Source organism: Oncorhynchus nerka, linkage group LG7, assembly GCF_034236695.1.
Source record: "Oncorhynchus nerka isolate Pitt River linkage group LG7, Oner_Uvic_2.0, whole genome shotgun sequence".
Taxonomy (NCBI): Eukaryota; Metazoa; Chordata; class Actinopteri; order Salmoniformes; family Salmonidae; genus Oncorhynchus; species Oncorhynchus nerka.
The window spans coordinates 83,874,080-83,901,874 of record NC_088402.1 but is presented as its reverse complement, the minus strand read 5'-3'; the positions used below and the strand labels follow the sequence as shown (position 1 = coordinate 83,901,874).

The window sequence follows — 27,795 nt, the reverse complement described above, 5'->3', positions numbered from 1 at the left end:
GTTGCAGGGTATCAGCCATAGGAGAGTATCAGCCATAGGAGAGTATCAGCCATAGCCGTCTCCTTTCCTTCCTTAGTGCCACCACCTGGTTGGAGTTGAGCCCTGTAGACACCATGTCACATACAAGCATGGATCCAACCAAGATGGGTATCGGCCGGTCTGTCGCCGTGCTGACCTCAGGAGGTGATGCCCAAGGTAAGAAGTGTATGTGTGTGTGTCATCAGAGAGACAGTGTGGGTTTGTTTGTGTGTGTGTGACTGTGTGCGTCTGTACACATATTTGTGTGTGTGTGTACGTGTGCTTCAGTATTAGAAGTATTAGATGGTGATTGGGAGCATATACAGTCTGTTCTTTATTATGTCAACTTTACTAACCCAGCACCTGTTATTATGTCAACTTTACTAACCCAGCCCCTGTTATTATGTCAACTTTACTAACCCAGCACCTGTTAGTATGTCAACTTTACTAACCCAGCACCTGTTAGTATGTCAACTTTACTAACCCAGCACCTGTTAGTATGTCAACTTTACTAACCCAGCACCTGTTAGTATGTCAACTTTACTAACCCATCACCTGTTATTATGTCAACTTTACTAACCCAGCACCTGTTAGTATGTCAACTTTACTAACCCATCACCTGTTATTATGTCAACTTTACTAACCCATCACCTGTTATTATGTCAACTTTACTAACCCAGCACCTGTTAGTATGTCAACTTTATGAACCCAGCACCTGTTATTATGTCAACTTTACTAACCCATCACCTGTTATTATGTCAACTTTACTAACCCATCACCTGTTATTATGTCAACTTTACTAACCCAGCACCTGTTATTATGTCAACTTTACTAACCCATCACCTGTTATTATGTCAACTTTACTAACCCAGCACCTGTTATTATGTCAACTTTACTAACCCATCACCTGTTATTATGTCAACTTTACTAACCCATCACCTGTTATTATGTCAACTTTACTAACCCAGCACCTGTTATTATGTCAACTTTACTAACCCATCACCTGTTATTATGTCAACTTTACTAACCCATCACCTGTTATTATGTCAACTTTACAAACCCATCACCTGTTATTATGTCAACTTTACTAACCCAGCACCTGTTATTATGTCAACTTTACTAACCCAGCACCTGTTATTATGTCAACTTTACTAACCCAGCACCTGTTATTATGTCAACTTTACTAACCCAGCACCTGTTATTATGTCAACTTTACTAACCCATCACCTGTTATTATGTCAACTTTACTAACCCATCACCTGTTATTATGTCAACTTTACTAACCCATCACCTGTTATTATGTCAACTTTATGAACCCAGCACCTGTTATTATGTCAACTTTACTAACCCATCACCTGTTATTATGTCAACTTTATGAACCCATCACCTGTTATTATGTCAACTTTACTAACCCATCACCTGTTATTATGTCAACTTTACTAACCCATCACCTGTTATTATGTCAACTTTATGAACCCATCACCTGTTATTATGTCAACTTTACTAACCCAGCACCTGTTATTATGTCAACTTTACTAACCCAGCACCTGTTAGTATGTCAACTTTACTAACCCAGCACCTGTTAGTATGTCAACTTTACTAACCCAGCACCTGTTAGTATGTCAACTTTATGAACCCAGCACCTGTTATTATGTCAACTTTACTAACCCAGCACCTGTTATTATGTCAACTTTACTAACCCAGCACCTGTTAGTATGTCAACTTTACTAACCCAGCACCTGTTAGTATGTCAACTTGACTAACCCATCACCTGTTATTATGTCAACTTTACTAACCCAGCACCTGTTATTATGTAAACTTTACTAACCCAGCACCTGTTAGTATGTCAACTTTACTAACCCAGCACCTGAGTGTACAAAACATTAGGGACACCTTCTTAATATTGAGTTGCACCCCCTTTTCCCCTCTGAACAGTCTCAATTCGTCGGGGCATGGACTCTACAAGGTGTCAAAAGCGTTCCACAGGGATGCTGGCCCATGTTGACTCCAATGTTTCCCACAGTTATGTCAAGTTGGCTGTCCTTTGGGTGGTGGACCATTCTTGATACACACGGGATACTGTTGAGCATGAAAAACCCAGCAGCGTTGCAGTTCTTGACACAAACCAGTGCACCTGGCACCTACTAGCCTACCCCGTTCAAAGGCACTTAAATATTTTGTCTTGGCACACATACACAATCCATGTCTCCTGAGTGGCGCAGCAGTCTAAGGCACTGCATCTCAGTGCTAGAGGCGTCACTACAAACACCCTGGACCGAATCCAGGCTGCATCTGGGAGTCTCATAGGGTGGTGCACAATTGGCCCAGCATCGTCCGGGTTTGGCCGGTGTAGGCCGTCATTGTAAATAAGAATCTGTTCTTATCTAACTTGCCTAGTTAAATAAAAGTTTAATATATATATATTTTTTAAATGTCTCAATTGTCTCAAGGCTTAAAAATCCTTATTTAACCTGTCTCCTCCCCTTCATTTACAATGATTGAAGTGGATTTAACTAATGCCATCAATAAGGGATCATACATTTCACTTGGATTCACCTGGTCATTCTATGTCATGGAAAGAGCAGGTGTTCATAATGTTTTGTACACTCAGTGTACAAAACATTTTGCTGTTAATTAAATAACTTTTGCGGTTAAATTCCCATGTACCGAATAAATAATACAAGTTAAGTGAGTTTTCTTTTGCATTTTCAACTGTGCTAATGATTTTGTCACAAAAACGATTGCGTTATCAAGCTAATGTGATCACTGTGGTCTTGGCACGTGCACTCTAGCCAACAGCTGGCAGAGACAGTGCGGGTAGCCTACCTACGTTATGACATTATTAGGGGTAGGGGATATTATTTGTATTTGTCAAACGGCAGCCAAGCATCTATCATCATGACACCAGAATATGATGTATTTATTGGAAAGGACCATCAAGCTCATCACGTGCACTTTCACCACCCTGTGAAGTTCATCACGTGCACTTTCACCACCCTGTGAAGTTCATCACGTGCACTTTCACCACCCTGTGAAATTCATCACGTGCACTTTCACCACCCTGTGAAGTTCATCACGTGCACTTTCACCACCCTGTGAAATTCATCACGTGCACTTTCACCACCCTGTGAAATTCATCACGTGCACTTTCACCACCCTGTGAAATTCATCACGTGCACTTTCCCCACCCTGTGAAGTTCAAAAAGATCCCATCGTGTCCAACAAACAAATGATCTGTCGGCATTTATACAATTCTACCGAAATGTCCTGTTTCCATCACGGATGTTGTTATTTTTTATGCAGTTGTATTAGTTATGACACGCATAAAAACTGTGGATGGAAATGTGGTTACTCATACATATTCCAACAGTCATCTTCTGGATACTGTAGAGAGAGAGACATAGGCCTACATTTGGGCCTCTTGACGGGGTAAGGGCTGACTGGTCCTAAAGGCATTGTCTTGGGCCATTTCCCATGCGGCTGGAGGTGACAGAGCACATCATTTAGGTCCGAGCCTACACTAGCATTATTCTCTGATGTTGACTGACCTCCAGCTCTCTCGGTTGAACTGACACAGTGTCAAAGGAGTTTATATCAAACTCAACACCCTGAGTTGAACTAAGAGTTAGGGCTAGAGTTATTCTGTCTGAAGGGCTTCAAAAAGCATGCGTAAGGCAGACAAAAAACTGAAAGGGCAACTGAGATCAGCTATGCCAGTCAGATGCTGGAGGGGCTTGTGTTCTTGGTCGCTCAGTCCCAGGAGCCAGGTGTCAGTTGCAGATGGATGTCTTTGGCTTTTACCTTCACTGTGGTGGGCAGGGCAGGGAGGAGAACGTGATAAGTATAGTATGATAGCTATCCTGTACTCTTAGAGCCATGGGACTTTGGGACGTGTAGGCTGACATCCCATACAAATAACTGCACTTCTTGGCCATGATTTCACGCCCAGTCAACAGCTAGCATGTAAACAAAGATTTTTATACACTTGATCTCGGTTAACTGTGATTTGTTCAGATGCTCTATGTCCACAAGATATTATTATATAGTAGACTGCATCTTCCCCTAGCAGAGTTGCAGAATAATATGTCTAATTACTCTTTACACAACAGTGAATAGATATCCTGGTAATATCCTACGCCACTCTCTTCTTTCACTTGGTCCCTGAACAGTGGTGTACATTACAGTTTGTCTATAGTATGATGACTGATGTTAATATTGCTGACTTGTATCATTCCAATTCCAGGATTCCTAATGTGACCCCTGACCTTTTCCTTTGAGTCACTGTTGTCTCCCGCCTGTTCCTCCTCTGTCTTCCCCTCCGTCTCCCCCTTGTGATCCTATGTCCCCCCAAAAAATGTGGGTCTAATTTTAGACCTTCTGACCTTTTTGTGGAATGTCATGTTATGGAGGCTTTCTTCCACAGCTGCTCTGTTGAAACTAGAGACCATCCTGTCCATGCTTGTGTATGGAGCAACCACAACACACATAGACGCAAGGGTGCACACACACACACCGTGGCCTTTACAGTGTTCTGAGCATGGAGGGAATATAGAGTAGAGTCAGACAGATCTGTTTACAGACATGACACCCTCTCTATTCTCACTCTGAAAATATGTGCAGGAGCCATTTTGAATGTTGTAGCCAAAACACTCTGAACCCAAAACACAAATGTCAAGGGACTTGATACCCATATGTCCATGCTTGATAACACATGAAATTTATGTGTATAAAGCATTGACATATGGGTATCAAGTCACTCTGGAGCTATAAAAGTCACTTTAATGTGTTTAACCATGTGTCATGACTCTCCTGACAGTGGATCAAAGGACCCATCAGCTAGGCAAATGTTTGAAGATAGCCAGAACCTCTCTCTCCCACAAAAGAGGGATGGGGGGGGGCTATGCCAGTCTTGACACCTCTCCACTGGGTCGTAAATTTAGAGAGAACTTTCTCTTCCTTTCCCTGCAGTATTGGGAGACTGAAACGCTCTTTGTTACAGAGAGACTTTTGCCACCAAAACCTTTTTTCCAAGAGAGTGAACAATATTCATAAGATAGGAATGTTAAGAATGGTCCGGGGTGGTCTAAAGAATAATTCTGTCACATTGTTTATTATTTTGTGATGTCATTAATGATGGTATAACACAGTAACTGTAAGTTAGGAAGGAAACACATTATCTATCAAGTTTACATCTAAATGTTGTATAAAATATGTGATTACATATGAGAATACTTTTGTGAAGATAGCAATGTGATTTTGGCCTTCTAAATGAGGTAATTGTTTTTCATATAAACTTGTGCCCAGTCAGTAACCGCCTACCCTAATGAAGTCAGAAGAGCGTGTCAGCGTCATGGAACCGCCTTTCCGACCAGAGTGCTTAAAATGACAGAATTAACATATCAGACCAGCCTGATGGACAGTGTGAGCTGAACATTACGAAATGGTTTAAACTCTACAGACCAGCCTGACAGACAGCGTGAGCTGAACGTTACAAAATGTTTTCAACGTTTCAAATGGTTAAAACTACTAGCAGTGGCTACACAGTGGCTACACAGTGGCTAAAATGGTGAGACCTGTATATTGCCAGGATACTACTGGTGTGTAAAGTGATTGGCAGCTGAAGCCTGAATAATCAACCATTGATATCAAAAGACATGAGACGTTTGTCAACATGTTGAAATGGTGAGAAGCTCTGAAGCTCTCAACCTCAACACTAGAAGATAACTAAACACACCACTACCAGAGAAGCTCTACAAAGGACATTGTGACCTCTGGTGGACAAACCAGAGCCTTACAGACATCGACAACTTCACCATAGGAGTTGTCGAGTTCAACAGAGATGTAACAATGATCAAGGACAGCTACGCATAAATATATATAGCATTTCCAATACAAATGAGCGGTGGTTAGGGTGCTAATCTAAGTGTTGTCTCTCTTTGTCTCTCTCTATCTCTCTTTACTTACCCCTCACTCTCCATATGTGTTATAAGCTGTCATACCTTGTCTTTTTTTTACCCCCTTTTTTCACCCCAATTTCGTGGTATCCAATTGGTAGTAGTTACAGTCTTGTCCCATCACTGCAACTCCCGAAACACAACCCAACCAAGCCGCATTGCTTCTTGACACAATGCACATCCAACCCGGAAGTCAGACGCACCAATGTTTTGGAGGAAACACCGTACAACTGGCGCCCTGGTCAGCCAAACCCTCCCTAACCCGGACGACGCTGGGCCAATTGTGAGCCGCCCCATGGGCCTCCCGGTCGCGGCCGGCTGTGACAGAGCCTGGGCTCGAATCCAGGGTCTCTGGTGGCACAGCGAGCACTACGATGCAGTGCCTTAGACCACTGCACCACCCGGGAGGCCCCGTCATACCTTGTCAGTCCACTAGGGACATTTATCTCATGTAAGTGTGTATGTCTATTCTGTGTCATTATTTAGTTAGTTAATGAATACATTATTAAATCAATTTGTGCAGTACTGAATATTCAGAAGGGCTAAGGTTCTTGCGGATCCAAAGATTATGTGACGTTCAGAATGAGACTGATGAGGTAATCATTCATAATTGACTGTTATTTATGTAAGAGATATCTGTATCTGTATATCTTTAGAGTTTAAGTCGGGAAATAGTAACTCGTTAAACAACTTTTCCCGTGGTGCCCCAAATTCCTTGTCATATTGATGAGACCAAGGCGCAGCTTGATAAGCATACATTCTTCCTTTTAATGAAGGAAAAACACTAAACAAACTAACAAAGAAACCAAACGACCGTGACGCAATATAACACGAGTGCTGACAGGCAACTACACATAGACAATAACCCACAAAACCAAAATTGAAAATGGCAACCTAAATAGGATCCCCAATCAGAGACAACGATAAACAGCTGTCTCTGATTGGGAACCAATTCAAGCTCCCATAGACCTACATTTACCTAGACAATACCAAAACCCCATAGATATACAAAAACCCTAGACAAGACAAAAAACACACATACCACCCTCGTCACACCCTGACCTAACCAAAATAATAAAGAAAACAAAGATAACTAAGGTCAGGACGTGACATTCCTAATGAGTTAATTGTTACGTGATTAATTTAATCAAGTAACAATTAAACGTAGTTCATTTATAAAATAAATAACAGTTATCAGATTAATGATAGTCACGTCACAACAGATGACAACCCTGAATCCAAAGGTAAACTTGATTGTAAACTTGATTTAGTATTAAATGTTAGCATTGGTGAAAAGGGTTGTTTTATGCCATAACTACTGTACTGCCATTGTGAGCTGTGTGTGTGTGTGTGTGTGTGTGTGTGTGTGTGTGTGTGTGTGTGTGTGTGTGTGTGTGTGTGTGTGTGTGTGTGTGTGTGTGTGTGTGTGTGTGTGTGTGTGTGTGTGTGTGTGTGTGTGCGTGCGTGCGTGCGCCTGTGCCTGTGTGCGTGCGTGCGTGCGTGCGTGCGTGTGTGTCACTGTAAACTTTGACAAGCTATTCTTTTTTTGTGCAGTGTATTGACCCTCAGGGCAACACTTTACTGAAATGTGTAAGGCTTTATAACTTGTTATATACTTATATGAGCCTTCAGGCAGTCCTGACAATCCCATGTTTGTCTGTCTGTGTCTCTCAGGTATGAACGCAGCTGTGAGGGCCACAGTCAGAGTTGGTCTCTACACTGGAGCCAAAGTCTACTTTGTTCATGAGGTAAAGACATACAGTAGAATATAATACAATCACAATCACAGTTCTGTGATTCAAGTTTATACACTTGATAATGTGTTGTCTATCATTGCTGATCACCCATACTATAGTGTCTCCTACTATTAATTCATTCCTGATCTGACTGAAGGTTTAAGAAATTCACCGTCAAGAAATAGATTCTATCACAAACCACATAGAGAGCAAAGTTGTGTCGCTGTAGTAGCATGCTGTTGTCTCCCATTTCAGAAGGCAGTGTTCCTCGTGTGTGGGTGAAACCCCGTTGAAGATAATAGTTTGTATTCGTGTTGATGATGTGTGTCTCCAGGGTTACCAGGGTCTGGTGGACGGAGGAGACAACATCAAACTGGCCACCTGGGAGAGTGTGTCCATGATGCTGCAACTGGTGAGTCCTGTTATCAGACTCACACCCACTGATGCCAATACAGGAGTCAGGACACAACTGTCATAAACTCACTGTCTAGAGAGGGTATTACAGTAAATGAATGACAAGAAACCAAGAGTTCTGCTTTATTTGAATATTAGAGACAGATACAGACTCACAACCAAGAGTGTTCATAGATGATGATGATGACGATGATGCCTACTGTAACTAAGAGAGAACAGCGGTCGGCTCCAGTAACACAAACTGACCTCTGCGCCCACAGAGTATTTGGATAGAGTCGGGACCTGGCCAGGCGCCATGGGAAGATCAAAGCAGGGAGGAATTACAGAGCTGCTTCTCTTTCCTAATAGCCTGACATATTGTCAGTAACAGAACACAGTGTTCAAACCGACCTAATGTTGAGGTGCAGACGAGATGCAAGATGCACACGCTTCACTGAATGGCGTATAATGACATAATCAGAAAAATCCTTGATGTTTCGGCCATCAATTAACTATAGTATAATTACTGTAGTAAAATAAAACTTGTAGTACTATATTAATTAATGTAGTGTTTTGCAGACTGAACTATACTGTAGTAACTATACTGAACTATACTGTAGTGGGTGGGCGGGCGGGGGCGGGCGGGCAGGAAGGAAGGAAGGACTGGGTTCTGAACAGATAGTTTAGGGCTTCTGCTCTTTTCTATAACCTGTAGGAACACCATATATGGACTATACTTGCCATTTAGGTTTCTCAGTTATGCGTGACACAGATTGCTATATGGGGGGGGGGATTTGCAGGGTATAAACAAATGAAATACTGTAGTATTTACTATAGTTTAAAAAGTGTAGTGTTTTTACATATAATACTTTAGGATTTACTATAGTATTCTACAGTATTGCACCGATCTGAGGGACTTTGTCTTTCTTCTGATTCAATGAGTCTCTCTCTACCAGGGTGGCACGGTCATCGGCAGTGCCCGCTGCATGGACTTCAGAGCCAGGGAGGGCCGCATGAAGGCTGCCCTGAACTTGGTCAAGCTAGGTATCACCAACCTGTGTGTGATCGGGGGTGACGGTAGTCTAACCGGAGCTAACCAGTTCAGGACGGAGTGGTCCACTCTGCTGGTCGACCTGGTCAAAGCCGGTAAGGCTGACAAACCCCACGGGGACTATGGAAAACCCCTAAGAACTGGGAAGGGTCACAAAAAAATCTATGTCCACATGGAAACACTTCATTTAAATTGGATAATTCATTGAAATGGGATAGTTCATTGAGATTGGATAGGTCATTGAAATGGGATAGTTCATTGAAATGGGATAGTTCATTGACATTGGATAGTTCATTGAGATTGGATAGTTCATTGAAATGGGATAGTTCATTGAAATGGGATAGTTCATTGAAATGGGATAGTTTATTGAAATGGGATAGTTCATTGAAATGGGATAGTTCATTGAAATGGGATAGTTCATTGAAATGGGATAGTTCATTGAAATGGGATAGTTTATTGAAATGGGATAGGTCATTGAAATGGGATAGTTCATTGAAATGGGATAGGTCATTGAAATGGGATAGGTCATTGAAATGGGATAGTTCATTGAAATGGGATAGTTCATTGACATTGGATAGGTCATTGAAATGGGATAGGTCATTGAAATGGGATAGTTCATTGAAATGGGATAGGTCATTGAAATGGGATAGTTCATTGAAATGGGATAGTTTATTGAAATGGGATAGTTTATTGAAATGGGATAGGTCATTGAAATGGGATAGTTCATTGAAATGGGATAGGTCATTGAAATGGGATAGGTCATTGAAATGGGATAGTTAATTGACATTGGATAGTTCATTGAAATGGGATAGTTCATTGAAATGGGATAGTTCATTGAGATTGGATAGTTCATTGAAATGGGATAGTTCATTGAAATGGGATAGTTCATTGAAATGGGATAGTTCATTGAAATGGGATAGTTCATTGAAATGGGATAGTTCATTGAAATGGGATAGTTCATTGACATTGGATAGTTCATTGAAATTGGATAGTTTATTGAAATGGGATAGTTCATTGAAATGGGATAGTTCATTGAAATGGGATAGTTTATTGAAATGGGATATTTCATTGAAATGGGATAGTTCATTGAAATGGGATAGTTCATTGACATTGGATAGTTCATTGAGATTGGATAGTTCATTGAAATGGGATAGTTCATTGAAATGGGATAGTTTATTGAAATGGGATAGTTCATTGAAATGGGATAGTTCATTGAAAGTACAAAATGCTTCTTTATTATTAAGACCCAATACAGGGTTTATTTACTTAACCACTGATGCAGTTTCAGCATTCTTTGTCATTTCTTTTCACAATAAAACATTTTGAGCGATCCCAGATCCTTACATTCGTGGAATTGCTGTTGAATATAACTGACAGAAGTGTGGGACTTCTCTGTCTCCAGGTAAGATCAGTGATGACGAGGCCAAGACGTCGTCTCACCTCAACATAGTAGGCATGGTGGGTTCTATCGACAATGACTTCTGTGGCACAGACATGACCATCGGGACAGACTCCGCCCTCCACCGCATCATAGAGGTGGTGGATGCCATCACCACGACCGCACAGAGGTGAGGAGAGGAGAGGTCATCGCTGTCACACACGGTTTCTGTTGTCTCTTTGGCACCTGGTTTATAACAAAGAGGTTTCCTCTGTTGTTCTCCTCAGTCACCAGAGGACCTTCATCCTGGAAGTGATGGGTAGACACTGTGGCTACCTGGCTCTGGTGACTGCTCTGGCCTGCGGTGCTGACTGGGTGTTCATCCCAGAGATGCCCCCAGATGAGGGATGGGAGGGGCATCTGTGCAGAAGACTGGCTGATGTATGTTTACAATCACAGACTGACTGACACTAGCCTTCTGGACAGGATTCTCTTCTCGTCTTCTCTTCTCCTATTCTCCTCTTCTCTACTCCTCTTCTCTACTCTTCTTCTCTTCTCTCCTCTTCTTCTCTACTCTTCTTCACTTCTTCTTCTTTTTTTCTCATCCTCTTCTTCTCCTCCTCTTCTTCTTCTCCTCTTCTTCTTCTTCTCTTCTTCTCCTCCTCTTCTTCTTCTCCTCTTCTTCTTCTTCTCCTCATCTTCTTCTTCTCCTCTTCTTCTTCTCCTCTTCTTCTTCTCCTCTTCTTCTCCCCTTCTCCTCTTCTTCTTCTCCTCTTCTTCGCTTCTTCTTCTTCTCTTCTTCTCCTCCTCTTCTTCTTCTCCTCCACTCTTCTCCTCTTCACCTCTTATTTTCTATTTTCTTCTCCATATTGAAGTACTTTTTAAATACAACACATTACACCACAATCTTTCATTCCAGTTATCTGTTTCCACCCTTGGTACCTAATCACCAAACTGACGTATTGTGTCTCTGACAGCAAAGGGCCAGAGGATGTCGTCTGAATGTGATCATTGTGGCAGAGGGAGCTATGGGCAGAGATGGAAAACCCATTGGCTCTGAAGACATCAAGAAGGTCAGCAAGCTCTCCCTCATATTACTGTACCTAGCAGTTCAAATGGTTTTGTTTGCTTGTTTGTTAAGACCTCTTTTAGAGTAGTCTCGTCCACCAACCATTTCACTCTATGTGGGCAAGGTTACTTTTAGCCCATTTCCCAAATATTACCTCAGAGTTAAAGCATTAATATTCTACTGCGTTGTCTACCATGGGTTGAATAGGGTTAAACAGTCAGTTGCTAGCAGCTCTCTGTGTGTTTACATTTGTAGTTGGTGGAGAAGAATTTGGGCTTTGACACCCGTACCACTGTCCTGGGACACGTGCAAAGAGGCGGTACCCCCTCCGCCTTCGACAGAATCCTGGTAGGTCTCTCTCTCTCTCTCTCTCTTCTCTATTTCACCCTGTCTCTTTCACCCTCTCTCTCTCTCCCTCTCTCTCTCTCTCTCTCTCTCTCTCTCTCTCTCTCTATGCGTATGAGCAAAAGCATGTCTGACTGTGTAATGGTGTAATGTGATGTGTTTGTGTGTGCGTGTGCGTGTAATGGTGTTTGTGTGTGTGTGTTCTTCCCAATCCCCATTGCAACAGGATTTGTGTGGAGGCTCTGTTGGTGTGTGTGTGTGTCTCTCTGATGACGGTGTGTTGTGATTGTGTCTGACTGTGGTGTCTCTCTAATCCTGGTGTGTGTTCTCCCCCAGGGCAGCAGGATGGGTGTGGAGGCTGTGATGGCCCTGTTGGAGGCCACTCCAGAGACCCCAGCCTGTGTGGTCAGTCTGTCCGGTAACCAGGCTGTCAGACTGCCCCTCATGGAGTGTGTCCAAGTGGTCAGTATCAGTAACTAAGCCCCATCAACTGTTGTATGTGTGCCATTCTAATGTGTTCACCTATATCTGAGCACCCCCCCCCTCTCTCTGTCTCCTCAGACTAAGGATGTGACTACTGCCATGGCTGAGAATAGATGGGATGATGCTATCAAGCTCAGAGGAAAGTAAGAACACTAGCCTACTTTTACCAATCTAACAATGTCTTCCCTGTTACTGAAACTACTACATCCGAGTGGGATGTTACATCACTATTTTTGTTGGCCCTGTCCAGGAGCTTTGAAAACAACTGGAACACATACAAGATGCTAGCCCACATCAACCCTCCAGATACCAAGGTAAGGGACAACACCTACACAATTAACACAGGAGTTGCATTAAATTAGTTACAAAACTAGAGCACTAACAGATCAATATGTCACCATTCTCTCCTCTCCTCTCCTCTCCTCTCCTCTCCTCTCCTCTCCTCTCCTCTCCTCTCCTCTCCTCTCCTCTCCACCTCCACCTCTCCTCTCACCTTCTCTCCTCTCCCATTCTCTCCACCTCTTCTCGCCTCTTCTCACCTCTCCCCCTCTCTCCACATATCCTCTCCTCTCCCCTTCTCTCCTCCTCTTATCCACAACTTTTTTCCTCTTCTCTCCACCTTTCCTCTCCTCTTCTCTCCACCTCACCTCTTCTCTCCACCTCTCCTCTTCTCTCCACCTCTCCCTTTCAGAGCAACATTAATGTGGCCATAGTTAACGTCGGTGCCCCCTGTGCTGGTATGAATGCTGCCGTGCGTTCTGCAGTGAGGATTGGAATCATTCAGGGACACAATATGCTGGCCGTTCATGACGGGTTTGAGGGTCTCGCTCACGGAAATGTACGTACACATTACTAACTATGCACTGCACTCTACGCAGAGCCCATTCGTCTCAGCCTAAACTCCTCTATTGATCAGGGCCTGTACTCATAAATCATCTCAGAGTAGGAGTGCTGATCTAGGATCAGGTCCCTTTTGTCCATTTAATCCTATACATAATGGTATATAAGGCTCGGATGCTTTGTTGTTTACAGAACCAGGCCATCTATAATCTAAAGATAGAACAAGGCCTGGTACAATAATTATTGTCCAGTGAAGCTTGAAACCTCTGACCACTGATCTTTACCCCTTGACCAGATCGTGCCCATCACCTGGACAGGAGTGTCAGGCTGGACTGGGAAGGGAGGCTCTGAGTTGGGCACCAAGAGGTATTACATCATATCTCTTTTTCAACTCAGTTTGTATTGTCAACTGGGGTGGAACCAATGATTTATATATACACTAGATGACTGACAGGTGTCTTGTTTTGAAGCCACTGCGCCTCCATCTTGGCATCCCCTACCATAGTAAAAAAGTATATCTCTACTTGTTTTTACCATGTTTATTCTATTACAGACACCTTAATGCATACTTTTAAATTATTTTATGTGAGCTAAACATACAAATAAAAATGAAAAAATATATAAAAACATTTTCCTTATAGTATAATATTTTGAAAGTACTAATGTTACTGTCCCCACTGCAACAAAAAAAAACATTTTGTCCTTGAAACATTTAATTGAAATAGAGCTAGCCAGCTTGTAGTCCTAAAACACATAAATAAGTTACCTCTGATTTGTTCAGACATCCTAATGGCAAAATTGAATGTGGAAAAAAAATGTTTTTGAAAATAAGGTCTGAGGTTAAAACAGGCTTAGGAGATCTTATACGTTTTGCTCTATGAGATAATAGCAGTCAGTTAACATGACCTTTATGATGCCTTTATGTGATGTATGTGTTGTTCATTACTATGTACACTACCAGTAAAAAGTTTTAGAACATCTACTCAATCAAGGGGTTTCTTTATTTGTATTGTTTTCTACATTGTAGAATAATAGTGAAGACATCAAAACTATGAAATAACACATATGGAATCATGTAGGAACCAAAAAAGTGTTAAACAAATCTAAATATATTTTATATTTGAGATTCTTCAAATAGCCACCCTTTGCCTTGATGACAGCTTTGCACAGCATTTTCTCAACCAGCTTCATGAGGTGGTCACCTGGAATGCATTTGAATTAACAGTTGTGCCTTCTTAAAAGTACATTTGTGGATTTTTTTCAGTCTTAATGTGTTTGAGTCAATCAGTTGTGTTGTGACAAGGTAGGGGTGGTATACAGAAGATAGCCCTATTTGGTAAAAGACCAAGTCCATATTATGGCAAGAAGAGCTCAAATAAGCAAAGAGAAACGACAGTCCATCATTACTTTAAGACATGAAGGTCAGTCAATCCGGAAAATGTCAAAAACGTTGAAAGTTTCTTCAAGTGCAGTATGTCGTGGAAATTTCCTCTATATAAAAATAGAAAATAGTAAAAAATAAATAAAAACCATTGAATGAGTAGGTGTTCTAAAACTTTTTACTGGTAGTGTAAATTCCCCAAAATTCCCAAAAAGTGACGTTAGCTGATAAAAGATTATCTCATTGAACAAAATATTTGAAATCTCCTAAGCCTGTGTTTTCCACAGACCTTATTTTTCGCCGTTTATCCAAAAACTGCATTCAATTTTCTCATAGGCTTTGTCCAACGAACCGTGTCGGAGTTAGTGCCTACCAAAAGACGCCATTACTATTTCTCTCTATACTGTAGAATCCCATTCATTCCTATGGAGGACTGCTCCTACTTGGGAGTGTCAATATGACCGACTGTTGGCTTCAAAGCCTCTCATTGGCCAATACATATTATCAGCAATCCAGGGTTTATGTAAAAAATGTACAAATATTTTTTGAGCAGAGATTCAAAAAGATAAACCTTTCCCCTGCTTGTGAGTACTGTATATCACTGATGTTTCACACAATAACTGCTGTCTGCTTCTTCATTTGAAGAGTCCTGCCTTCTAAGTACATTGAGGAAATCAGCTTGACTATTGCTAAATTCAATATCCACTCTCTGGTAATAATTGGAGGGTTTGAGGTAAGAGTCCTAAGACTACCCCATCACATGCATGTCTTCTTTTTGATATGTGGTTGTCTTACCTACTTCAGAACATTAAATTGAAATTGATAAATGACTAAGGTGTCAATGTAATGTATAACCACAAAACCACAAAAGACAAGTAGTCCCGGTACCTCAGTCTCCCACTGCTGCACTTCCCCTCCTTTCACCTATCTCTCAAAATCAAATCAAATCAAATTGTATTTGTCACATGCTTCGTAAACATCAGGTCTAGTCTCTCCCCTCTCCTCCTGTCCCCTCCCCAGGCGTTTATGGGTGGTCTGGAGCTGGTGACAGCCAGGGAGAAGTATGAGGAGCTGTGCATTCCCATGGTGGTCATCCCCGCCACTGTCTCCAACAACGTACCCGGCTCCGACTTCAGCATCGGAGCTGACACCGCCCTCAACACCATCACCTCGGTGAGTACCGTAATACATCAACACCCTCACATAGGTCAGTACTGTAATACACCATCACCTAGGTCAGTACTGTAATACACCATCACCTAGGTCAGTACCGTAATACACCATCACCTAGGTCAGTACCGTAATACACCATCACTTAGGTCAGTACCGTAATACATCAACACCATCACCTAGGTCAGTACCGTAATACACCATCACCTAGGTCAGTACTGTAAAACATCATCACCTAGGTCAGTACTGTAAAACATCAACACCATCACCTAGGTCAGTACTGTAATACACCATCACCTAGGTCAGTACCGTAATACATCAACACTCTCACATAGGTCAGTACTGTAATACACCATCACCTAGGTCAGTACTGTAATACACCATCACCTAGGTCAGTACCGTAATACATTAACACCATCACCTAGGTCAGTACCGTAATACACCATCACCTAGGTCAGTACTGTAATACACCAACACCATCACCTAGGTCAGTACTGTAATACACCAACACCATCACCTAGGTCAGTACTGTAATACACCATCACCTAGGTCAGTACTGTAATACACCATCACCTAGGTCAGTACTGTAATACACCATCACCTAGGTCAGTACCGTAATACATCAACACCATCACCTAGGTCAGTACCGTAATACACCATCACCTAGGTCAGTACTGTAATACACCAACACCATCACCTAGGTCAGTACTGTAATACACCAACACCATCACCTAGGTCAGTACTGTAATACACCATCACCTAGGTCAGTACTGTAATACACCATCACCTAGGTCAGTACTGTAATACACCATCACCTAGGTCAGTACCATAATACATCAACACCATCACCTAGGTCAGTACCGTAATCCATAAACACCATCACCTAGGTCAGTACTGTAATACACCAACACCATCACCTAGGTTAGTACCGTAATACAACAACACCATCACCTCGGTGAGTACCGTAATACATCAACACCATCACCTAGGTCAGTACTGTAATACACCATCACCTAGGTCAGTACCGTAATACATCAACACCATCACCTAGGTCAGTACCGTAATACATCAACACCATCACCTAGGTCAGTACCGTAATACAACAACACCATCACCTCGGTGAGTACCGTAATACATCAACACCATCACCTAGGTCAGTACTGTAATACACCAACACCATCACCTAGGTCAGTACTGTAATACACCATCACCTAGGTCAGTACTGTAATACACCAACACCTAGGTCAGTACTGTAATACACCATCACCTAGGTCAGTACTGTAATACACCATCACCTAGGTCAGTACTGTAATACACCAACACCTAGGTCAGTACTGTAATACACCAACACCATCACCTAGGTCAGTACTGTAATACACCAACACCTAGGTCAGTACTGTAATACACCAACACCATCACCTAGGTCAGTACTGTAATACACCATCACCTAGGTCAGTACTGTAATACACCATCACCTAGGTCAGTACTGTAATACACCATCACCTAGGTCAGTACTGTAATACACCATCACCTAGGTCAGTACCGTAATACATCAACACCATCACCTAGGTCAGTACCGTAATACACCATCACCTAGGTCAGTACTGTAATACACCAACACCATCACCTAGGTCAGTACTGTAATACACCAACACCATCACCTAGGTCAGTACTGTAATACACCATCACCTAGGTCAGTACCGTAATACATCAACACCATCACCTAGGTCAGTACCGTAATACATCAACACCATCACCTAGGTCAGTACCGTAATACAACAACACCATCACCTCGGTGAGTACCGTAATACATCAACACCATCACCTAGGTCAGTACTGTAATACACCAACACCATCACCTAGGTCAGTACTGTAATACACCAACACCTAGGTCAGTACTGTAATACACCATCACCTAGGTCAGTACTGTAATACACCATCACCTAGGTCAGTACTGTAATACACCAACACCTAGGTCAGTACTGTAATACACCAACACCATCACCTAGGTCAGTACTGTAATACACCAACACCTAGGTCAGTACTGTAATACACCAACACCATCACCTAGGTCAGTACTGTAATACACCATCACCTAGGTCAGTACTGTAATACACCATCACCTAGGTCAGTACCGTAATACACCATCACCTCGGTCAGTACTGTAATACACCATCACCTAGGTCAGTACCGTAATACACCATCACTTAGGTCAGTACCGTAATACATCAACACCATCACCTAGGTCAGTACCGTAATACATCAACACCATCACCTAGGTCAGTACCGTAATACACCATCACCTAGGTCAGTACTGTAAAACATCATCACCTAGGTCAGTACTGTAAAACATCAACACCATCACCTAGGTCAGTACTGTAATACACCATCACCTAGGTCAGTACCGTAATACATCAACACTCTCACATAGGTCAGTACTGTAATACACCATCACCTAGGTCAGTACTGTAATACACCATCACCTAGGTCAGTACCGTAATACATTAACACCATCACCTAGGTCAGTACCGTAATACACCATCACCTAGGTCAGTACTGTAATACACCAACACCATCACCTAGGTCAGTACTGTAATACACCAACACCATCACCTAGGTCAGTACTGTAATACACCATCACCTAGGTCAGTACTGTAATACACCATCACCTAGGTCAGTACTGTAATACACCATCACCTAGGTCAGTACCGTAATACATCAACACCATCACCTAGGTCAGTACCGTAATACACCATCACCTAGGTCAGTACTGTAATACACCAACACCATCACCTAGGTCAGTACTGTAATACACCAACACCATCACCTAGGTCAGTACTGTAATACACCATCACCTAGGTCAGTACTGTAATACACCATCACCTAGGTCAGTACTGTAATACACCATCACCTAGGTCAGTACCGTAATACATCAACACCATCACCTAGGTCAGTACCGTAATCCATAAACACCATCACCTAGGTCAGTACTGTAATACACCAACACCATCACCTAGGTTAGTACCGTAATACAACAACACCATCACCTCGGTGAGTACCGTAATACATCAACACCATCACCTAGGTCAGTACTGTAATACACCATCACCTAGGTCAGTACCGTAATACATCAACACCATCACCTAGGTCAGTACCGTAATACATCAACACCATCACCTAGGTCAGTACCGTAATACAACAACACCATCACCTCGGTGAGTACCGTAATACATCAACACCATCACCTAGGTCAGTACTGTAATACACCAACACCATCACCTAGGTCAGTACTGTAATACACCATCACCTAGGTCAGTACTGTAATACACCAACACCTAGGTCAGTACTGTAATACACCATCACCTAGGTCAGTACTGTAATACACCATCACCTAGGTCAGTACTGTAATACACCAACACCTAGGTCAGTACTGTAATACACCAACACCATCACCTAGGTCAGTACTGTAATACACCAACACCTAGGTCAGTACTGTAATACACCAACACCATCACCTAGGTCAGTACTGTAATACTTCAACACCATCACCTAGGTCAGTACTGTAATACATCAACACCATCACCTAGGTCAGTACTGTAATACATCAACACCATCACCTAGGTCAGTACTGTAATACACCAACACCATCACCTAGGTCAGTACTATAATACATCAACACCATCCCCATTACATCACCAACATCTGGTTTGTGTTTAGTAGGGAGAAAATGTTTTGAAACTGTGAGATGCTGTACCTGAGCTTGTCCCGTAAGAAAACAAATGTTAAATTCTCCATTACAAAACATTTTCCTATGATGTGAGTCACACATCACATCAACCAACTCAATGCCACAGTCCAAACCATAACTACCACATTCTGTAACACCTGTGAGACCTGCTTAAAATGTATGTAATGTCTGTCTTCAACTGAAGCAGTTTAATATGTGCTTAAACTGTCATCAAATTAATCATCACTATGCCCCTATCCTCGCTACGCTCACTTTTGCTTCTTCCCTCTCTCCCCCTCTCTTGATTCCTGATTCCCCTATAACAGACCTGTGACAGGATCAAGCAGTCAGCAGCAGGCACCAAGCGTCGTGTGTTCATCATTGAGACCATGGGAGGGTACTGTGGTTACCTGGCTACCATGGCAGGTCTGGCTGCAGGGGCGGATGCTGCTTACATCTATGAGGACAAGTTTGGAATCAGGGACCTCGAGGTGAGATGATGGATACTCTCTCTCTCTTTTCTCTCTCTCTCTCTCTCTCTCTCTCTCTCTCTCTCTCTCTCTCTCTCTCTCTCGCTCTCTCGCTCTCCCTCTCTGATGACATTGAGAGCTTTAGACACCGTGTACATAAAGAACACTACAGTATGCTAGCTGGTGAAAATCTTTGGGCCAGTTTCCCAGACACAGATTAAGTTTAGTCCTGGACTATCCCATATATATATATTTTTTAACGACTATAGTGTACTATTCACTGTAGTGTTTCTGTGGACTTGACTGTAGTATTCAGTGCAGTATACTGTAGTATGTACAGTTAAATATAGTATAATTACTGTAGTAAAATAAAACGGTAGTATTTTTGCAGACTATACTAGTAGTTACTGTAGTGTTTTTGTTTTATTATCTTTGACATAGAAGTGGAGGCTTTCTCCTTCAGGAAACCTACTGGAAGAGCATCTTTCCATTACCTGTTGGTAGTTAGGACTGGGGTCTGAACAGATAGTTCAGAGATTCAGCTCTTTTCTATAACCTGTTGGTAGTTAGGACTGGGGTCTGAACAGAGAGTTCAGAGATTCAGCTCTTTTCTATAACCTTTAAGAACACAATATATGGTCTATACTTGCATGTAGGTTTCTCACACAGATTGCTATATGGGGGAGGGGGATTTGCAGGGTATATACAAATTAAATACTGTAGTATTTACTATAGTTTAAAAAAGTGTTGTGTTTTTGCGGACGTTACTGTAGTATTTACTACAATTTATTTTCGCATATAATACTTTCGTATTTACTATAATATTCTACAGTATACTACAACATTTTATAGTAAGTACTACAAATGATCGAGGGATACTACAGTGTGTACACTACAGTGTGTACACCTTAAAAAATATATATACATATTTTTTTGAATATTGGTTTCCATGTGTTTGATGTCATTCCATTTGTGCCGTTCCTGACATTATTATGAACTGTCCTCCCCTCAGCAGCCTCCACTGGTGTGTAGTATAGTACTCTGCAGTATACTACAGTTTACTATATAATTCTATAGTAAGTACTATAGTATACAATAGTATACTTTTACTATAGTAAAATATAGTATTTTTTGGGGCGTCAGGTAGCCTAGTGGTTAGATTGTTAGACTAGTAACTGAAAGGTTGCAAGATTGAATTCCTGAGCTGACAAGGTAAAAATCTGTCGTTCTGCCCCTGAACAAGGCAGTTAACCCACTGTTCCTAGGCTGTCATTGAAAATAAGAATTTGTTCTTAACTGACTTGCCTAGTTAAATAAAAGTTTTTAAAAATGTGAGCACTGTAAATCTTCATTGAACATGATTTCTAGTCCAGGACAAGGCTTAATCTGTGTCTGTTAAACCAACACTTTTCCTATATATGATATATAATTATTGACGATACATCTATATAAAATCAATCAAAATAAAATAAAATAATATTTGTGACATGCGCCGAATACAACAGGTGTAGTAGACCTTACCGTGAAATGCTTACTTACAAGCCCTTAACCAACAATGCAGTTTTAAGAAAATAAAGTTAAGAAAATATTTACTAAATAAACTAAAGTAATTTTTTTACGTTAAATGAAAAGTAACACAATAAAATAACTATAATGAGGCTATATATAAGGGGTACCGGCACTGAGTCAATGTGTGGGGGTACGTTCGACCCTCCTTTTCCTGTTGTCCACGATCATCTTCTTTGTCTTGCTCACGTTGAGGGAGAGGTTGTTGTCCTCCCACCACACTGCCAGGTCCTGACCTCCTCCCAATAGGCTGTCTTATCGTTGTCAGTGATCAGGCCTACGGTACCACCGTAGTGTCGTCAGCAAACTTAATGATGGTGTTGGAGTCGTTCTTGGCCACACAGTCGTGGGCGAGCAGGGAGAACAGGAGGGGACTAAGTATACATTATATAAATGTTTATAGGATTCCTCTATATAAAAGTATACATGATATGAATGTGACTGACTGGCTCCGGTTTACAGATGAACGTAGAGCATCTCGTGCAGAAGATGAAGACAGACGTGAAGAGAGGTTTGATTCTCAGGTGGGTTTCATTCAAGCATTCATTAATTTATTTATTCAGTAATTTATTCATTTATTTATCTTTTTATTCATTCATTCATTCATCTAGATCTCAATCTGCCATACTTGTTCTTTTCCAAAACTCTCTCCCTCCCACCCTCATGTTACATTTTTGGCATTTAACAGATGCTCTTATCCAGAGTGATTTCCTTAGTGGGCCCATAAAAAGTTAAATGGGTTTCCATTGTATTTTCAACTCTACAAATTGCTGTCACAAAAACGGTTGTGTTATATAGCAAATGTGCCCTCTCTGGTTGCAATTGCGCTCTAGCCAACAGCCCGCAAATACAGGCTAGCCTACTGTACATGATGAGATTATTAGGCATAAGAGCTAGATTCATTTTGTTTGTCAAACGGCAGCATCATGACACCAGAATATGATGTATTTATTGGAAAGGACCATCAAGCTCATCACGTGCACTTTCACCACCCTGTGAAGTTCATCACGTGCACTTTCACCACCCTGTGAAATTCATCACGTGCACTTTCACCACCCTGTGAAGTTCATCACGTGCACTTTCACCACCCTGTGAAGTTCATCACGTGCACTTTCACCAGCCTGTGAAGTTCATCACGTGCACTTTCACCACCCTGTGAAGTTCATCACGTGCACTTTCACCACCCTGTGAAGTTCATCACGTGCACTTTCACCACCCTGTGAAGTTCATCACGTGCACTTTCACCACCCTGTGAAGTTCACCACAATTTATTTAATCTGTAGACTAATAAACTGTATGCTTTCCCCAATCATAGTGGGAGGACCACACAATACAGTTGAAGTCAGAGGTTTACATACACCTTAGCCAAATACATTTAAACTCAGTTTTTCACAATTCCTGACATTTAATCCTAATAAAAATTCCCTGTCTTAGGTCAGTTAGGATCACCCCTTTTTTTAATGTGAAATTTATTTCAGGTTTTATTTATTTTATCACATTCCCAGTGGGTCAGAAGTTTACATACACTAATTTACCATTTGGTAGCGTTGCCTTTAAATTGTTTAACTTGGGTCAAACGTTTCGGGTAGCTTTCCACAAGCTTCCCACAATACGTTGGGTAAATTTTGGCCCATTCCTCCTGACAGAGCTGGTGTAACTGAGTCAGGTTAGTAGGCCTCCTGACAGAGCTGGTGTAACTGAGTCAGGTTAGTAGGCCTCCTGACAGAGCTGGTGTAACTGAGTCAGGTTAGTAGGCCTCCTGACAGAGCTGGTGTAACTGAGTCAGGTTTGTAGGCCTCCTGACAGAGCTGGTGTAACTGAGTCAGGTTTGTAGGCCTCCTGACAGAGCTGGTGTAACTGAGTCAGGTTTGTAGGCCTCCTGACAGAGCTGGTGTAACTGAGTCAGGTTTGTAGGCCTCCTGACAGAGCTGGTGTAACTGAGTAAGGTTTGTAGGCCTCCTGACAGAGCTGGTGTAACTGAGTCAGGTTTGTAGGCCTCCTGACAGAGCTGGTGTAACTGAGTCAGGTTTGTAGGCCTCCTTGCTCGCACACACTTTTTCAGTTCTGCCCACAAATTTTCCATGGGAATGAGGTCAGGGCTTTGTGATGGCCACTCCAATACCTTGACTTTGTTGTCCTTAAGCCATTTTGCCACAACTTTGGAAGTATGCTTGGGGTCATTGTCCATTTGGAAGACCCATTTGCGACCAAGCTTTAAGTTCCTGACTGATGTCATGAGATGTTGCTTCAATATATCCACATAATTGTCCTCCCTCATGATGCCATCTATCTTGTGAAGTGCACCAGTCCCTCCTGCAGCAAAGCACCCCCACAACATGATGCTGCCACGCCCGTGCTTCACGGTTGGGATGGTGTTCTTCGGCTTGCAAGCCTCCCCCTTTTTCTTCCAAACATAACGATAGTCATTATTGGTAAACAGTTGTATTTTTGTTTCATCAGACCAGAGGACATTTCTCCAAAAGTACGAACTTTGTCCCCATGTGCAGATGCAAACTGTAGTCTGGCTTTTTTATGGCAGTTTTGGAGCAGTGGCTTCTTCCTTGCTAGGCAGCATTTCAGGTTATGTCGATATAGGACTCGTTTTACTGTGGATATAGATACTTTTGTACCTGTTTCCTCTAGCATCTTCCCAAGGTCCTTTGCTGTTGTTCTGGGATTGATTTACACTTGTCGCACCAAAGTACGTTCATCTCTAGGAGACAGAATGCATCATCTTCCTGAGTGGCATGATGGCTGCGTGGTCCCATGGTGTTTATACTTGCATACTATTGTTTGTACAGATGAACGTGGTACCTTTAGGCATTTGGAAATTGCTCCAAAGGATGAACCAGACTTGTGGAGGTCTACAATTTTTTTCTGAGGTCTTGGCTGATTTCTTTTGATTTTTCCATGATGTCAAACAGAGGTACTGAGTTTGAAGGTAGACCTTGAAATACATTCAGAGTTACACCTCCAATTGACTCAAATTATGTCAATTAGCCTATCAGATGCTTCTAAAGCCATGACGTAATTTTCTGGAATTTTCCAAGCTGTTTAAAGGCACAGTCAACTTAGTGCATGTAAACTTCTGACCCAATGGAATTGTGATACAGTGAATTATAAGTGAATTACTCTTTCTGTAAACAATTGTTGGAAAATTTCATTTTGTCATGCACAAAGTAGATGTCCTATCTGACTTGCCAAAACTATAGTTTGTTAACAAGAAATTTGTGGAGTGGTTGAAAAACAAGTTTTAATGACTCCAACCTAAGTGTATGTAAATTTACGACTTTAACTGTATATCAGTGACCCCAAGTTTACATCAGTATCATGGTTATTATATGAATATTTGCTCATTAAGGCATTTCCACCCCTATTTCACACATAATACATTTTACCTACTCAAAACAATCCCACCATCTCTTTGCCCAAACGAGAAAACCCTTGAGCGTCAGCCCCGCCTCCATAGCCATCTTTCATCGAGGATTGTCATGTGTATCCTTAGCAGGAGTCCTTAGCAGGATAGTTTTAAACCCCTTTAATGCGTAGATGGAAACCTGGTTATAGTAAGCAAACAATTCCTCCATAAAGCAGCTATCAGCAAAGTCAGTGCTCGTGCTCTGTATCCTGTTTGTGGTCAGGAATGAGAACTGCAATGCCATGACAATTCAACTGTAAATATACAGTATATTCATGTTTTGATCTCATCTGTACTCCTTTCGACTGTCTTAGGGATGAGAACTGCAATGCCATGCCAATTCAACTGTAAATATACAGTATATTCATGTTTTCCTCTGTCTCAGGAATGAGAAATGCAATGCCAACTACACTACAGACTTCATCTTCGCCCTCTATTCTGAGGAGGGCAAAGGTGTCTTCGACTGCCGCAAGAACATCCTGGGACACATGCAACAGGTCAGCTAACAGTCTGCTCACAAATGGCACCCTATTCCCTTTATAGTGCACTACCTTTGACCAGGGCTGTGTTCAAAGAAGTGCTCTAAGTTTCAATTAATTACAAGAGTGCTCCTAGTTGGGGTTAATTGCATTTCAAGTAATTCAATTGAGAAAGTAATCTGAAATTCCAATTTTCCCTTATTACTTATAAAACTTAACCAGAACATGAAGTACATAAACTTTAGTTGAGTAATCCAACCTCAACTCTCCCCTCCCCTGTCCTCTACTCTCCCCTCTCCCTCTCTCCCCCTTGTCATCCACTCTCCCCCTCTAAATCTCCCCTTTCCCCCTCTGACTCTCCCCTCCCCTGTCCTCCCATCTCCCCCTCTAACTCTCCCCTCTCCCCTTCTGACTCTCCCCTCCCCTGTCCTCCACTCTCCCCTCTCCCCTCTAACTCTCCCCCTTGTCCTCCACTCACCCCTCTCCCCTATAACTCTCCCCTCCCTGTACTCCACACTCCCCTCTCACCCCTCTAACTCTCCCTCCCTCCCCTGTAATCCACTCTCCCCTCTCCCCCTCTAACTCTCTACTCCCCTGTCCTCCACTCTCCCCCTCTAACTCCCCTCTCCCTCTCTAACTCTCCCTCCCCCCTCCCCCCACCTTTGTCCTATTCCCTCTCGCCAGGGCGGAACCCCGACACCTTTCGACAGGAACTTTGGTACAAAGATGGGCTCCAAGGCTGTTCTGTGGCTCACAGAGAAACTCAAGGAGATGTACAGACATGGTAAGACAGGCTGTGGGGTGTCACCATTTAAAAATACTGAGATAAAGGAATGAGAGGCATATTGCTGCACCCAAATACACATCGTTTTGAATTCACTCTTTAAAAAAATGGTTCCAAAAGGGTTCTTTGGCTGTCCTCATAGTAGAACCCTTTTTGGTTCCAGGTTGAAATATTTGGGGTTCCATATAGAACCCTCTGTGAAAAGGGTTCTACCTGGAACCTAAAAAGGGTTATTCAAAGGGTTCTACAATGGGGACTGCCGAATAACTGTTTTAGGTTCTAGATAGAACCCTTTTTGGTTCCATGTAAAAACCCTTTTCACAGAAGGTTCTACATGGAACCTAAAATAGTTCTACCTGGAACTAAAAAGAGTTCTACCTGGAACCAAAAAGGGTTCTTCAAAGGGTTCTATTATGGGGACAGCCAAATAACTGTTTTAGGTTCTAGATAGAACCTTTTCTTCTAAGAGTCTAGTTTTTACCTGCTGATACCAGTTGTTAGTTTGTCTCATTGAGTATAACGCCATGTGACCCCATCTGTCACCCTGCCTTCTCTCTCCTCCAGGTCGTATCTTCGCTAACACCCCAGACTCTGCCTGTGTGCTGGGCATGAGGAAGAGAGCACTGACCTTCCAGCCGTTGGCTGAGCTTAATGAACAGACAGACTTCGAGTAAGATCCTTTCATTCTCAGAGATTTCTTCTTAGAAACCCAAGGCACTATGACGCTAAAACATGAGAGTGGCAGTTGCTGACTGTTGCTCACTCTCCTCAACATTAATTGAGTTATACTTTAACACCCTGTTCATACTGATCCACAGTTCAAGTGGATATTGTGAGTGCATATCCTCAACTAATATCTGTTTGGAAAAGGAACATTCCCTCTTCTCTTTCTGACTACATCGCTGTTTTCACATTATGTATGTAGACATAATGGTATGTAATGAATTAAAGGTAAAAAAAAGTGGTGGTGTCCCTTTAACATCCCTCTTACCCCCCTCTGCTGTCCTGTCCAGGCACCGCATCCCCAAGACATCGTGGTGGCTGAAGCTGAGGCCCATCATGAAGATCTTGGCTAAATACAATATCAGCCTGGACACATCTGAGCATGCCCACATGGAACATGTGATCAAGGAGAGGGTGTCGATGCCCGCACCACTGATGAAGAAGCACAAGGAGGAGGTAGAGGAGGAAGAAGAATAGGGGGAAGATGAGGAGGAAGAGGAAGAGGAAGAAGAGTCATTTATTTTTATTACATTTATGTGTGTTTTACATTTATGTTTCTGGATTAATGAATCATCTGAACCAGAGTTACATTATTTTGTGCCCGTTGTTTCCTTTCTGATCTCCTTGGTCTTCTCAACCATTTTTCCTCACGTACTCTTTCTTCACGTCTTAATCAGTTAACTCAGTGGGCTTCCCTGCTCTGGGAGCCAGTTTTGCCTTTCTTCAAGAATTAAACACTTGTTACTATTTTGACTCTTGTGATTTATTTTTCCATGGTTTACAGTATTTTAATGCTTTTCCTCTCCAATA

The 27,795-nt window shown here is 42.1% G+C and overlaps 1 protein-coding gene across 1 annotated transcript; it reads left to right on the top strand.

Annotated features, from left to right (window-relative positions):
• LOC115105631 (ATP-dependent 6-phosphofructokinase, muscle type-like) lies at window positions 1-27,732 on the top strand. The gene is made up of 21 exons (XM_029627864.2): window positions 1-195; window positions 7,647-7,720; window positions 8,043-8,120; window positions 9,058-9,247; window positions 10,555-10,720; window positions 10,818-10,971; window positions 11,508-11,603; window positions 11,855-11,947; window positions 12,281-12,406; window positions 12,506-12,570; window positions 12,678-12,741; window positions 13,119-13,265; window positions 13,563-13,633; window positions 15,294-15,381; window positions 15,669-15,821; window positions 19,872-20,036; window positions 22,044-22,105; window positions 25,385-25,496; window positions 26,163-26,262; window positions 26,827-26,932; window positions 27,276-27,732. The coding sequence occupies exons 1-21, from the start codon at window positions 114-116 to the stop codon at window positions 27,460-27,462; spliced, it is 2,379 nt and encodes a 792-aa protein (XP_029483724.1). The 5' UTR covers window positions 1-113; the 3' UTR covers window positions 27,463-27,732.
• Window positions 27,733-27,795: the final 63 nt, after the last annotated feature.